This window comes from Pyxicephalus adspersus, chromosome 4, assembly GCF_032062135.1.
Source record: "Pyxicephalus adspersus chromosome 4, UCB_Pads_2.0, whole genome shotgun sequence".
Classification (NCBI taxonomy): Eukaryota; Metazoa; Chordata; class Amphibia; order Anura; family Pyxicephalidae; genus Pyxicephalus; species Pyxicephalus adspersus.
In genome coordinates, this window is record NC_092861.1 from 143,231,559 (window position 1) to 143,245,072 (window position 13,514).

Sequence of the window (13,514 nt, forward strand, 5' to 3'; positions counted from 1 at the left end):
ATAAGAACCAGCATTTACACCATTGACAGCAGGTGGTACTGAACTACTCACCTTCAATAATTCTCCATGAGCTGTAGCTTTTACATTTATTTTTTGTAGGTTGATGACCGGGTCTCTTTAAAGAGCTTTTTCTTCACTTTCTACACTTTTCAATCCTTACTTAGCCTACTCTAAAACTATAAACTTTAAACTCTTAACTTTTCTGCTTTTCAATGCTTTCATTTACAACCTTTTGACTAATTCTAAAACCAGGTCATCATAAAATTGCATTTCCTTATTTCTTAGTAGACATAGGTAAAATCCAACAAATAACAAACTCCCACCTAGGTGATTCTATTTTTACGTATTGAAAAACGTATTATGTTGTTTACCAATGTGTAAGCAGAGCCAATTAAATCTAATTTACCTTAATTCAGTCCAATTTACCTTGATCAGATGGAATACTAAGTGCTTTTACTATTATGATGTACGCTGAGTGGAGTGAAATGATAGCATGGGCTTTAATAAGGATTGATTTAATCTTTGTCTGTAGGGACCTAAATTCACAATTCATCCGAATACATCTGGACTTTCACAGAAAAACTCATCTGACCTCTCTGGTGTTTAGGCTTCACTAATTAATGTCCACTTACCCAGAAACATTAATATGGAACAAAACCTGGAAAAAGAAAGTATTCTATGATGTAAAACAGCATCTCTGAAACTTTTTTATACTAAAGTCCAACTCCAGGTGTAAAGATAAAGTGGGGAATTCCTAAAGGGAATTGGGGATACAGCGTATAAACCTTAAAGCTAAGTGCATGTGCTTTGTCCATTGATGACAAAATGATAGGTTTGCTTTGGTTCCCCTTTTCCCTGTCGGCATATTATTACATTGTCCTTCCTCTGTTTGGTGGTTGGAACTGAAAAAAATTACAGGTACGTATGGGTATGGGCATATAATTCACCCCATGTGATAGAGTTGGGCCAATCAGTGTAGACAGTGCAGAGATTTCCTTTACACCCAACAGATAGGTAGTCATCAAGGGGTCACTTACAAATGGAATCCCGACTGTACCTAGCTTTTTGTCTAAACTTTAAACATATGCTGCTTCATTGTTCTCTGCAGGTATCCCACATGGGTGTGTAAGAACCTGCTCCTCTTAACTTGTGCTCCATTGACAAATTACATATTTTAATACTCTAACACTTTCCTACTTACAATAAAAAATGACTGATATTCCACCTCTCTATTATTAATTACACAGCATTTGTTCAGGAGCCAATCAGATTTCTCCTTTCACTATAAGAACACTTAGAATCAAAGAATATCAGTTGTGATCAAGTTCTATTGGGCACTGCACATTTTTTTATTACCTTTTAATTAGTGAATATGTTTGTATAAGTAGGAAAAGGGGAAAATATTAGTTTTGTTGAGTAAAGGGTGCATTTATAAATTTTTCGCTCATTAATTCAGCCATTTTCGCATTCACATCCCCATGCTGTGGTTTCTTCAGGGTATAAAAAAAATAAGGCTCATTCTTTCATTTCATGGCCAATTATCAAAAAAGCACAGCAGCCTCAGAAGTAAATGCTATACATTCTCCATGTATCTGAATGAAAAAATGGCCGAATCTCAGCCAGAAAAATGGCGGAACTTGTCATAGATTTCTACACTTAAGAGTCTCCAGATCATTTTTAAACTCGGCAGATAATTTATAAATACTCATCCAGGACTTATTCATTATAATAGTACAAAAAATTAAATCGGCTAGGTGTACCATGGGCCTTAAGAACAAATAAGATTTCAACTTACTGAACTTGCATCATCGAAATTGAACTGAACTTGGTTATGATGGCTTACTACAGTACTCATATCTTCCCTGCTTTCTATTCTTGCTCTATTAAATGTTATTTTATTTGCATGTTGTTTCACCTTTCACCATTATCTTTATTTTTCCTGCAGGTCGGGGAATTCAGAGCGCATGCTGCCGAATGGACAGCCAATGTCACAGCCGAGTTCAAGGAGACCCGAAGACGCTTAAGCGTAGAGATCTACGACAAGTTCCAACGGGCTACCTCCATTAAACGCAAACTATCGGCGGAGCTGGGAATGAGCCCCAGCCAGGATATGACCCCATGCAAGAGAACCTTGTCTGTCAACCACTTGACCAGTGAAAAAGAGACCCTGTCAGCCATGAGTAAATGCGACAGTATCTACCTAAATGGCCTGACGCCACACTGTGCTGCTGATGAGATTGCCGTGATTGAAAATTTCAAGTAGCATCCTGCACCGACTTCCTCTACAAATGCTACTTTCGCCATAGATAAGACTACCAGCATTTCTGCATGAGCTCGGAAACAATGTAGACAGAAGATATACTGTTAAAACACATAGTTCATAATGGCTACTACGTTGGACAATATCCAATGCCTTTCTATGCCCAGACTATTTTTTTTCTAACGTGCCATAAAACCTGCAACATCACGGAAATATTATCTTCATAATTTTGGTAAACTTGTCAATGTTCAAGATCAGCCTGGGGAAGGAATGGATTGTTTTATGGACTACATTTTTGTAACTGGAAATATCATTAAGATACTGTACAGCCTTTAACCTAAGAAACTTCATATCAGTGCCTTATAACGTATAGAAACACAACCTCCATAGCTGTTTTTTTTTCTACTTTTTATTATGAAAGGGGATCTGTCAGGGTGACAATTACCTGGGACAGCAAAGTCTTCTGTCTGACATTGGGGGATGCAATTGTCCAATTGGTGGAAGCATTACTGCATCCAAGGCAAACTACATTACTGCACCATAACACAAATTCTGGAACTGGCACTGTTTCCGGTAGTTGGGTAGTAAGGGGTAACAGCCATCCTGACAGATGCCTTTCAAACCGAGGAATGTATTTTATTGGCTTATTCATATTGCTTTGATGAATAACTACAGCAGTGCCTCAATGCACTAGGCAGGAAAGAATGGGATAACATTGCAATTTAAAGGATAAATCCACCCAGCTAAAGAAGAGTTTGGAAGTAAAGGGAGCTGAAAAATATTACAGTAGATTAAAAACAAAAATGAAAAAAAAAATGTATTTAGCAGTGCATAGGGATCTTCATTTCACCTACCTTTTTTTAAACATCTGCTGTGCTATCTAGCAGTCGGCAGTCGCCAGACCATGAAAATACATTATTACCTATAGTGAGCAAAGGTATTTTATGGATCTTCTGTATTACCAGGTTTCAGCACCAGGTGATGCTGTAGGTGAATTATAAAAATGAGCTACAGATAATATTTCATACCTGTATGATGAGAAGACCCCTAAATTTAAAAGTAGAACAGTACTCTGTGTATGGATTTTTACATAAATATACAAATTCTTAACAATATTTCCAACAAGCCCTCACTGGCCTTTGGAGCTGCAGACACTGTAGAGCTAATTATCCTACAAGTTAACAGGAGATCCAGCAAAACGGTTACATTTGGGGCTGGGCACCCTGCCTTGTGTGTTTACACAGAGATGTATAGAAAAGAAAGATAGAATGCTTACAAGTCTCTGCTGGAAGGGGGAGTTGAGCTTCTAAGGAAAAATAAGTGTCATTAGTTTTTGAGGATGTATAACTGATTAGTGACTACAGCTACAGAGGTCGGTGAGAGCTTGTTTTACATAATATCCAGCAGCTTGTGGTATGTGGAGGATGTCACCAGGGCTCCAAAATGTGTCCCTAGAAATGGCCCATTTTGGGAAAATTGCCAGGTCAGGACTTTGTCCAGAAACTATTAAAAAGCCTTCAGAACAAAATGATTTTAAATTACACAACATGATTAAATGTAGAACAAGGTTACCATATGAACCCCTCATACAGACTCAGATCCCATGTGAACCTAACTTGACATCTGTATTACAACAATGTTCCTCTTTCAATAGGTGAAGAACTTAGAATCTACAATGTATCAATGAACAATACAATCTAATATATGTCAGAAGGAACATAGGAAAACACAGGTGAATATGACATTCACCAACAAACATTCCAGGGTGGAGAATCTTTCAGGTTCATGTGTTTTCAAAAGCTGTGATTGAATCTCCACCATATGGATGATGAATGTCAAATGTAATGCTTTATAAATTGATTCCTGTGTATGCAAAATGTTGCATACGTTGCAATGTTGCACTGGAGTGTAACCATTTCTGTAATACAAATATACACAAAACATTGTGGCACTGAGGTGATGTGCAAAATGCACAAGGCATCTGCGTTGTAACATTTTAAAGTGCTCATCAGTTCAGATGCATCAAAAAAAGTTTTTTTTTAATCATTCTCTCTTCCATGTACTCTGATGAAATGTAGAATTCATCAGATAATTCTTATTAAATATAAATGTAGAGTACATAGGAGAAAGACAATCTAGAACAGCAAGAACATCACTGCCAGCCCCCTCACTTATATATTACTGCCAGCCCCCTCACTTCATATCTCACTGTCAGCCTCCTCACCTCACCTACAAAGGATTTGTATTTCTGCCCATTTAATGTTTGTCCTGACTGTACAGCACAGCCAGCTATATGACACCACTTTCTTTTATACAGTTTGTCATTTCATCACCTCCAGTCTGATAATTGGGCCAGGATAGCTGAAGGAATAGTCAGGATAGCTGAAGGAATTTGATAAGGGCATCCCTCTGATTTCATCCCTCTGATCCCTCTGATTTGATAAGGGCATCCCTCTGCCATCATGCCAGCAAATTTGCATGTAGAACACCTTCACTTTCACAGTACCAAAACTCCTCTAAAGGGGATTGCATGAAGTTACTATCCAGGCAGAGTCAGGTACTCACACAAGCTGCTTTCATGATTAATTAGCTTGTGTCTTTTCTATCTGCCTGGAGTTCAGCTTTAACTTTCCCCTTTTTAACCCGCTATTTTCCCTTACACCAAACCTTTTAGTTATTGCTCAACACTTCACCCCCCTCCAACCCTAACATTAGCCTAACCCCAAGCCAAACCTTAAATACATTACCTTCCCCATAACACAACATAAAATCTTCAATCCCAAAAAATTAACTAACTCCAATTCAGCTTTTGAGTCCTCACACAGCTAACTCCTGGCTCATATAGTGATCCCATCCTGCACCAAGAAACTTTCTACCCAAACATCATAGAGGTCTGACACTGAAACCACACAACACCAGAACATCTTGATCCAGAGAAAGGAGAAGGGGCTGATGACCAGCCCAATCCAAGGGTAATATTGGCTAAACACATGGCAATAGTTTTTGCATTTTCAGTTACTTTAAATCAGCTTTTAATTCTAAAACTAATCCAAGAGACCAAAACAGCCTATCCTTATTCTTGCCCTACAAACATAAATGTATATACTGTTAAACTTCTAGGTCTTTGTGTTCTTGAGCTGGGATGTTGGCAAGCATATGTGGGAGATGACACGGAGTCAAAAAATAGATGGCCTGGAGGGTAGAAATTTATGGCTGGAATGGTGTCTAAAGGCTTGCCAGTTTGGCATCCTCATCTAAAAAAGTGCCTGGAATGAAGGCCAATGAGTATGCCATTTAAGGCCCATACCCGAAACAGTGGCTGCCAGTTAGGTTTGCCCATTCAGATTTATTTAACCAGAATGGTGGGGAGATTAGTTGCTGTGGGTTGGGAAGTTCAGCAATTATTTCTAAACTGGTAGCTGGAATGGCATCTGTGGATTTGCCATATCTGCATCTTCTAGCCTAAGTTGTCAGCTCTGGTCCTGTAAATCCCCAAATTTATAATAATATAGATGTAATGTGATATACAAATTCACATGTTTGGATAATACACATGCCCACCATGCTTTCCACATCCCCATAGGATGATCAGATGGTACATTTGATTGTAGGGTGGTGGCAAATCTAGCAGAAAGGGACAAATGACATATCCCCTGCTGGATGCCCTGGAGGACCATTTTCCAGTACTTCTGAATTGCTGGGTCTTTATGGTGCCTGAACCTATTGGTTGCATCTTTCTTCAACACAGATTTGCTTGAAAACACACAAAGAACAACAAACAGGGTTCCCCTGGATTTTCATATCACAGGTCCATTGTAATGAAGGTTTGTGCGCTAGCTGGACCACTTACTAACCCTCAATGTACTATGCTGGGGAATGGGGAGAGGTATAGCAGATGATTTCCCAATTCACAGACTAGGACAGAATATTTTCTATTCACAATTGTTTTTCCATTAGTGAAGGTTTTACAGGTATGACTTTCATGTCTGCTCTACAGTAACCTCATTTGACCAAATTAATGGTACTAGGTAAAAGCCCTTCATCCAGTTTTATTTAGTTTGTGTTCCTTAGGTGTGTAGTTTAGTGTGCAAATATTGATTTTCTGAAGTCCCTGCATAACAAAGTCCAGGCTCGCCTATAGATTGTTCTGGGCATGATTATTGTTGTACAAGACAGCACTAAAATCGAATGAGGGTACAGATTTGCTTTAGCTATTGCCACCCAAAAACATTTGGTGGATTTGTCCTTTAAAATATAAAGCACTCATATGCAGAGCTTTAAAGTAGCCCAGTCACCCTACTCACTGTGGATTTTCATGAGATATTAGCCAATCAGCTATAGAGCATTCATTTAACAAAATGGAAAAACATAGCAGCGCAAATGGTAATGTTGCAACCCAGACAACCAATCAGATTTCAGTTTACCAAAGTCAGTGAGTCCGTGAAATTTGATTGGTTGTTTTGAGTTACCCATGCCTTGCTCTCCAATATTGCCATCCATCTGTGGTGGCATTGCCTCCTTAAAAATGGATGGCACGATTACATGTAGGTGACATATCTATATCAAGGCACTGAGCTATCATTTACTATAATTCATGGATTGAAATGTTATGTCGGAGGTGGTGGAGTTACTACTTGTGGTCAGTTTAGGATTTTAAAAACTTGGATAAAAATGGTTTGTGAAGAATAAGAAAAGGAATTGGCTGTGACCTATCAAAAAATGCATAAATATTATAACATAAAAAAGGCGGCATCTCAATATATAATAATAAATCGGCTGGTGTAAAGTATAAAGATATTATAGAGATGTTTATGGAGAATATATAAGTTGAATTCTTAGATGGTTCTCTTTTAATACTGTTTCATACTGGTCAGACATGTGCCTTTGCATAAGGCCAGATATTACATAATCTTTCCTCCAGTGGCAATCGGTAGAAAGATGGTGAGACCCCCCACCTTGCTTCATGACCCCTCAGCTGCCTCTTGCTGCTATATACAGGGAACAGATCAGGGAAGCCCATTTGTTTTTGTCTGCAGCAGAGAGAACAATCCTATTGTTAAAGCCAAGTATTCAAGTGGTGACATAGGACAGACGCCTTTTGCCAATGACAATGCCAGACATCTGCCGGTTACAAAATAGGCAATGATAAAAACGACGATCTGGAAAGACACGATGAGTCGTTAGCATTGTCTATCTGCTCAGTGTCTGGATGTCTGTCTCTTTTCTTTCTCTAATGTTTTAAAAAGCTGCTACATCACTTTATAAATATTTTTTAACTTTAAGGTTTTCCGAAATTTTGACCCTTTTACCAATTACTAAGTACTCGTACTTGTTGCTTGTGTACCTCCATCATTCATTATTTGATAGTAAGTACTACTGGTGGAACTACCATCAAAAGGTACCATGTAGGTTGCCCAGATTGATGTCAAAGCTTACAGCTTAGCTTTTATGACTTAAAGTGTCTAAAGCAGTGTTTCTTGAGCTTTTAAACAAAGGGTATGTCACGAGCCCTCCCGTGACTGAGGTTAGAAGATCTGGGAGACTGGCTGCACGTTAGGAGAGAACAACACACCAGCTCTTCCACCTCCAAGCAGAGAATATCAACCGCATGACCTGAAATGTAAGGCCAGGCCAAATAGAGGAATAGTAATGATAACAAGTTGCAGCTGAGACCAGAGGTGAGGTCATTACCAACAACAACACTGAAACAAGTGAATGCAAAGAGACTGTCAGATAACCTCACGTGTAGCCAGTCTCTCAGATCTTCTAAGCTGTCACGGAAGGGACCGAGACAGGGTAACCCTTACAATAATTTTCAGGTCCTTAGGGAACCCCTGCTAAAATTCCCATATTCACAAATCACAGTTCATTAGTGTGGACCAGAGAGTCACAAACTGTTCATTGCTCAAGGGACCCCTAGCAATCTCTGGAGGAACCATAGGGGAACCTTGGTTGAGAAATACTGGCCTAAAGTGAGCTGTTCTAATATGAGGGAAGGAGATACAGCTAAATTCATCATGGGAGAAGACTGCAAACCCATTATCTGCTGACCCTAAGCTGCTATTGATTCACATCTAGGGTGTTCGATACATATATATTGGGTAGTGAAGGCAGTTGATCTGCAGCTCGCAAGCCGTGCCAGGTGCCACAGCAGAACTGGCAATAAAGCTGGACAAAGGGTACTTCTATTTCGACCCCTTATTAAAAGTTTGACATTTGCAATGCTAGAACTTTTAGACATGGGGAAGATGCCCAGGTTGCTCATCTTGTATGGGGCCCTAAAATATCCGATGGCTGTCCTGTAACCAATTGCCACCTTTGGATTACAGCAGTACTTGTTCCAATGATTCAACTTGTAGTAGAGGCTAATAAATTCTGCAAGACCTGCTGAAAAACAGCAGCAATAACTTGTTAGAGCCTGACATCCATTTAGCGGTTTCGGCTGTAGCATTCAGAATTAGCAATATCTATTGGACTAAACACTGTTAATTTGTTTGATTTTTTTGTTTACTTTTGCCCATTAAAGGTGAACTGTATTTGTGATGACCACCTCTGAAGACAGAAATGATTCCAAGTGTTAGATTAAAAAAAAAGAACAGCAAAGAAAGTGTTCTTATAGCGACTCAGCTGCCACAATTGTAGGACAGATTGGAGTGTGCAACTGGGATTGGATATTTAGAATTCTATGAAAATAAGAGTGGAAATGAATGCTTTCATGGAAAACGGAACCCTTATAGAAGAGTTTTTAAGGATTTAATTTTATTAAATTATATTTTACAAAATACGATTTATGCTTGTTGTATTCTTTATATTGTTTACAAAGAAATGACGAAAATCTTATTTATTGTACAAAGGCCGGTTGGGGATGAAAATAATAGTCTTGTGATAGTTTGCTTCAGGGTTGCATTTCCAATAAAAGTTAGATCTTTGCGGAAACAAAAAAAAAAACTTTATTAGACAGTCACTTCCAAGAAACGCTATATTTCCCAAAATAATAGACAGTTCTGGTTCCCAGAAAAAAAAATTAATGTTTAATGATTGTTTCAGAAAAACTTCACTTTAAAGGGACACTTTGCCCATTCTGAGGCCCATAAAGTAAGTCTTTATAAGGGGCCCTTCCTGAGTCAGTGATAATTGCCTTGTCACCACTCCTTGACTTCTTCTGCTTCCGATACTAAGGTGCTATTTCCCATGTGAAAGTACTCAGGTCTAGCATCCAATTGGGATGATACCACTGCTCTCTTAGTGTCCAACCAGCATTGGACACAGCCAACAGTGAACCTCTGTGTAGAACTGACTAGGGAGCCCCCTGTCAAACTGACTTGGGGCCCCTATGAGGTCTCCTGTTGGTTAAGTTGGTTATGGTGCTCTGGTACAGCATCACACTTTGCACCTTCGTAAGTTGCCCCTGTAAGGCATGTTCACAAAAACATTGGAACAATGAGGTCTTTTTTTGGTCTTTCCACCAGTATTTTATATTTTGGTATACCTATACCAACACCTTGGTCCAGTATTGTCTTGGTGCTCTCAAGTTCTATTCCCCAATCAGTTTAACTGGCCAGTGGCATCACTGTTGGGATCATTTATGGTATCACACCCATTTGGTAGGCAAAAGTGGATATGGAGAGAAGTAAAACCCTGTGTCATGCTTGGTGTGCTTTGGGCATGGTCACAACACAGTGTGGGCAGGTGCAAATATTAATATAGTAATATTAATAAATTATAATAATATTCTAATATAAGAGGGGCATAACTTAAAAATACATGACCCAAGATTATATACCGTAGTAACTGTGTTAATGTGCCACACTTACTGTACCAAGACAATATGCTTCATATATTTTTTAACAAGCATCACTGATCCTGAAAAAAAAACACCTAAAATATTTAATAGATAAACATTGTAACTCAAAATCAATACAATAAATTAGACAAATTATATGCAGGTAATACAAATAGAAAGATGTATGTAGATACACATTACATACATAAACGCTAACAAAATAAAAAAAAAAGCAAATAACAATGAAATTAAAATATATCTAATGGTCGGTTAATTCTAATAGCAGATAGCAATGGCCCTGATAGTATTGCCATGTCCCTTAAGTATAATCATGTCCCACAGCATTGCCATGTCCCCCTAGTAAATGATGTCCCTCAAGTATAGCCACGTCCCTCCTAGAAATCCATCAATACATAGTTCATATCATCGAAATTCAGAATGACAATATTGAATGCTGAAAAGCACAGAATTTCACAATGAAGGGAGCAGGCCCGTTATTTCTGGAGTTCCAGTCTAGGAAAAGGTACACATTTTTTTATTACAAACATTCACTGGTGACTTTTGTAGGTTTCCTTTAAATAGATTATTTTATTCTTCAGACTGAAACATCTTCAGAACTATAATAAGATTAACTTATTCAATAATGTTAATTGTCTCTTTTTATTATGTTCCAGCATAATATTGCTTCCTGTCCTGTCCCTACAAGGCAGTTTAACCAGCTAGCTCTGCAAAGGTCAACCTAACAAACCATTAATGTTTCCCTTAAAGTGTATGTTCAAATGAATTTACAGAAGGTCAGGATGTCGAGCCTGTCAATACAATCATTTTTTCCAACACTCATGTCATGGACTGAAAACTTGGGTACATATATAAATAAATATATATATATATATATATACTGTATGTATATTTAAAGGATTGAAAGTGTGGCCTCTTGCATTGCCCTTTAATCATACTGTACTATACTATACACATGTGCCCATCCATTGTCCAATTGCATGGTAAAGTCAGATGAGTTACTGTATTACTTAATTACAAAGAAATGTAAAGACTTCAAAAAGTTTGGGAAAGATGGATAGAGCAGAGTTTTCTGAAGGCAGTAGTCCTAAAACTATGACCTGTACACCGGATTTATATAACATATATAAAACACAATATAGGATTCATTAAAAAATCAATCCCCCTGTCTGGCTGACATCTCATCTCAAAAGTTGTTAGGAAGGAAATGTTTGCTTCCCCTAGTGGCTAATTTAGAAATCTCTTTATATAATACAATAACAAAAATATGGAAAGGCAAACAATTAAAATTAGGAAGTCATTTAAAATGTCCAGGCAAGACTTTTGTTTCTAGTTTTGAATAATTTGAGGAAGTTTTAGTATCCTAGTACGCAAGTAGGCAACAGTGGGTCCCTGTGCGGAACTGAAATGGGGCCCCACTGCTGAACTGATGGGGCAGCTTCATATGTCAACTTGCCTGTAAGGTTTCACCTACTATCCTGGAAGTGGTTAGAAATTTGTACAGATGACAGCAGATGATGCAATGGTAACAGGAAAAAACAATATATTTTAAGAGTCTTTTTTGTAAACTCTGAAGAAGCTTTAAAAGCTTATTCAGAACAGCTAAATGCTTTAGTAGACAGGTTCACTTTAAGCTATTGCAATAATATTATAATAAAACATTGTAATATTATTACAATGCAATTTTTCTATAAGTCATGAATTCTGCAAGTAATCTCTGCAGAAAGTTTCTGAATTTCAAAATATTTAGCACAAAAATAATTCAAAAGAATAAAACACATTTTTAATTTATAAGCTGCTATTTCTGGGCAGAGCTGCTAAGCAGAGTGCAGTATTGCTGGGGCTAAGCTGTTAAATGTTTCATATTGTTTACAGCCAATTGTAGTATGAGCAGAAATGTACAGCTTCAGCAGAGGGACCACAGCAAAGCACAAACCGAGCAGAGAGACAGCACATTGACATGCCTGATGTACAGAAAGCCCCATACAGTAACAGTGCACAAACTGCGGCATATATATCATCTTACAGTACAGTCCTGGGTAAAGTCACCATTATTTTTGTCGTTCCTATTAACTGTGTATTTAAAGCCCAGGTACATCAATTAGGGAGCCAACAGCTTGCCCCTGGTTTTAGGGTAGAACTTGCAAGAAGCAGATCTAAACTCAATGTTTTTACTTTACATAAAGGGGTAGACAACCCTTTTATATAAAGTGCAACACCCTCCAACCACAACCTTCATCCACTTTTTTCGGGGCTCATCTTGAATGGCCAGACCAGGATGACATAACTCCTGTGCATGTGTGTTTGTGTGTTTCTGGTCCCAACAGCCATGAGGGATGCTAGCATACCCAGAATATCCTAACATCATGCACTGACCTGCGTATGTGCAGCTTAGTGTACAGGTACTCCCTTAGTTAAGGACATCCGACATACGAACAACTTCTATATACGAACGGGGCTTCCCTGCTCGCTTGTGTGCAGGACGGAGGCTTGATAGGGTGGAGGGGGGCGGTTTGCATGACATACAGAAGTAATCTTTTCCTAAACACAGCTGAGGTTGTGGGTGATCTTAGTGGCTGAGCTGTTCTGCAACCTCTTGTAACTCTTTAATGACCAAGACAAACTCTGCATTTGTTTCCTTTTGCATATCAAAGCACAGCTTGCTCCAGAAGTTAATGAATGTCTAGGTTCCATAAAGTTTATTTATTTTTATTTTTTTTTTGCTTTGTTTGTGATTAACTCACAGTGAGGATTTTATACAGTAACTGACACCACGCTGCCTAATAATATGTTGAGACAAACATCTGTCCTAATTGCATTTATTAAAACAATGTACCTGTTCTGACTTACATACAAATTCAACTTAAGAACAAACCTACAGTCTCCATCTTGTATGTAACCCGGGGACTACCTGTACTTAGAAAATAAGAAAATGTACAGGCAGGTAAGTATATCATCACCTGTCCCCTCTGCAATAAAAATTCTGCCTGCTTGAAGTTTTTGATTGAGGAGCAATGGTTCAACTGGAACAGAGGTGTCAAACTCAAATACACAGGGGGCCGGAATTAAAAACTTAGACAAAGTCGGGGGCCAAACTTGAAACTGAAATAGCAGCACTACTACCATTCCCTGCATCAAGAAAACAGTCCAATGTGGAGCCTAATGTTATGAGTGGCAGGATCTCCCTCTTCACTGAAATAGCACCGCTACTACAATTCCGTGCATCTATAAAACAGTCCAATGTGGGGCCACACATAGACAGAGAGGCCGCTGGTCTATAGACGCGAGTGATTGTAGTAGCGGCGCTATTTCAATGCAGCGGTGGGCCAGCTGCAGTTCATATTTAGGATTGCTTTGGGGGCCAAAAAAAAAAGACGTTGCGGGCCAGAGTTTGACACCCCTGAACTAGAAGGAGAAAAACTGAGCACATAATTCTAAACACAGCACATATTT

General features: G+C 38.5%; 1 protein-coding gene across 1 annotated transcript in view; it reads left to right on the forward strand.

Annotated features, from left to right (window-relative positions):
- Window positions 1–9,035, forward strand: part of KCNK2 (potassium two pore domain channel subfamily K member 2) — an 81,999-nt gene extending 72,964 nt beyond the window's left edge. Inside the window, exon 7 of the mRNA XM_072409862.1 lies at window positions 1,946–9,035. Coding sequence (XP_072265963.1) covers window positions 1,946–2,263 — 318 coding nt within the window. The 3' untranslated portion in view covers window positions 2,264–9,035. The remainder of the gene's footprint in view (window positions 1–1,945) is intronic.
- The last annotated feature ends 4,479 nt before the right edge of the window (window positions 9,036–13,514 follow it).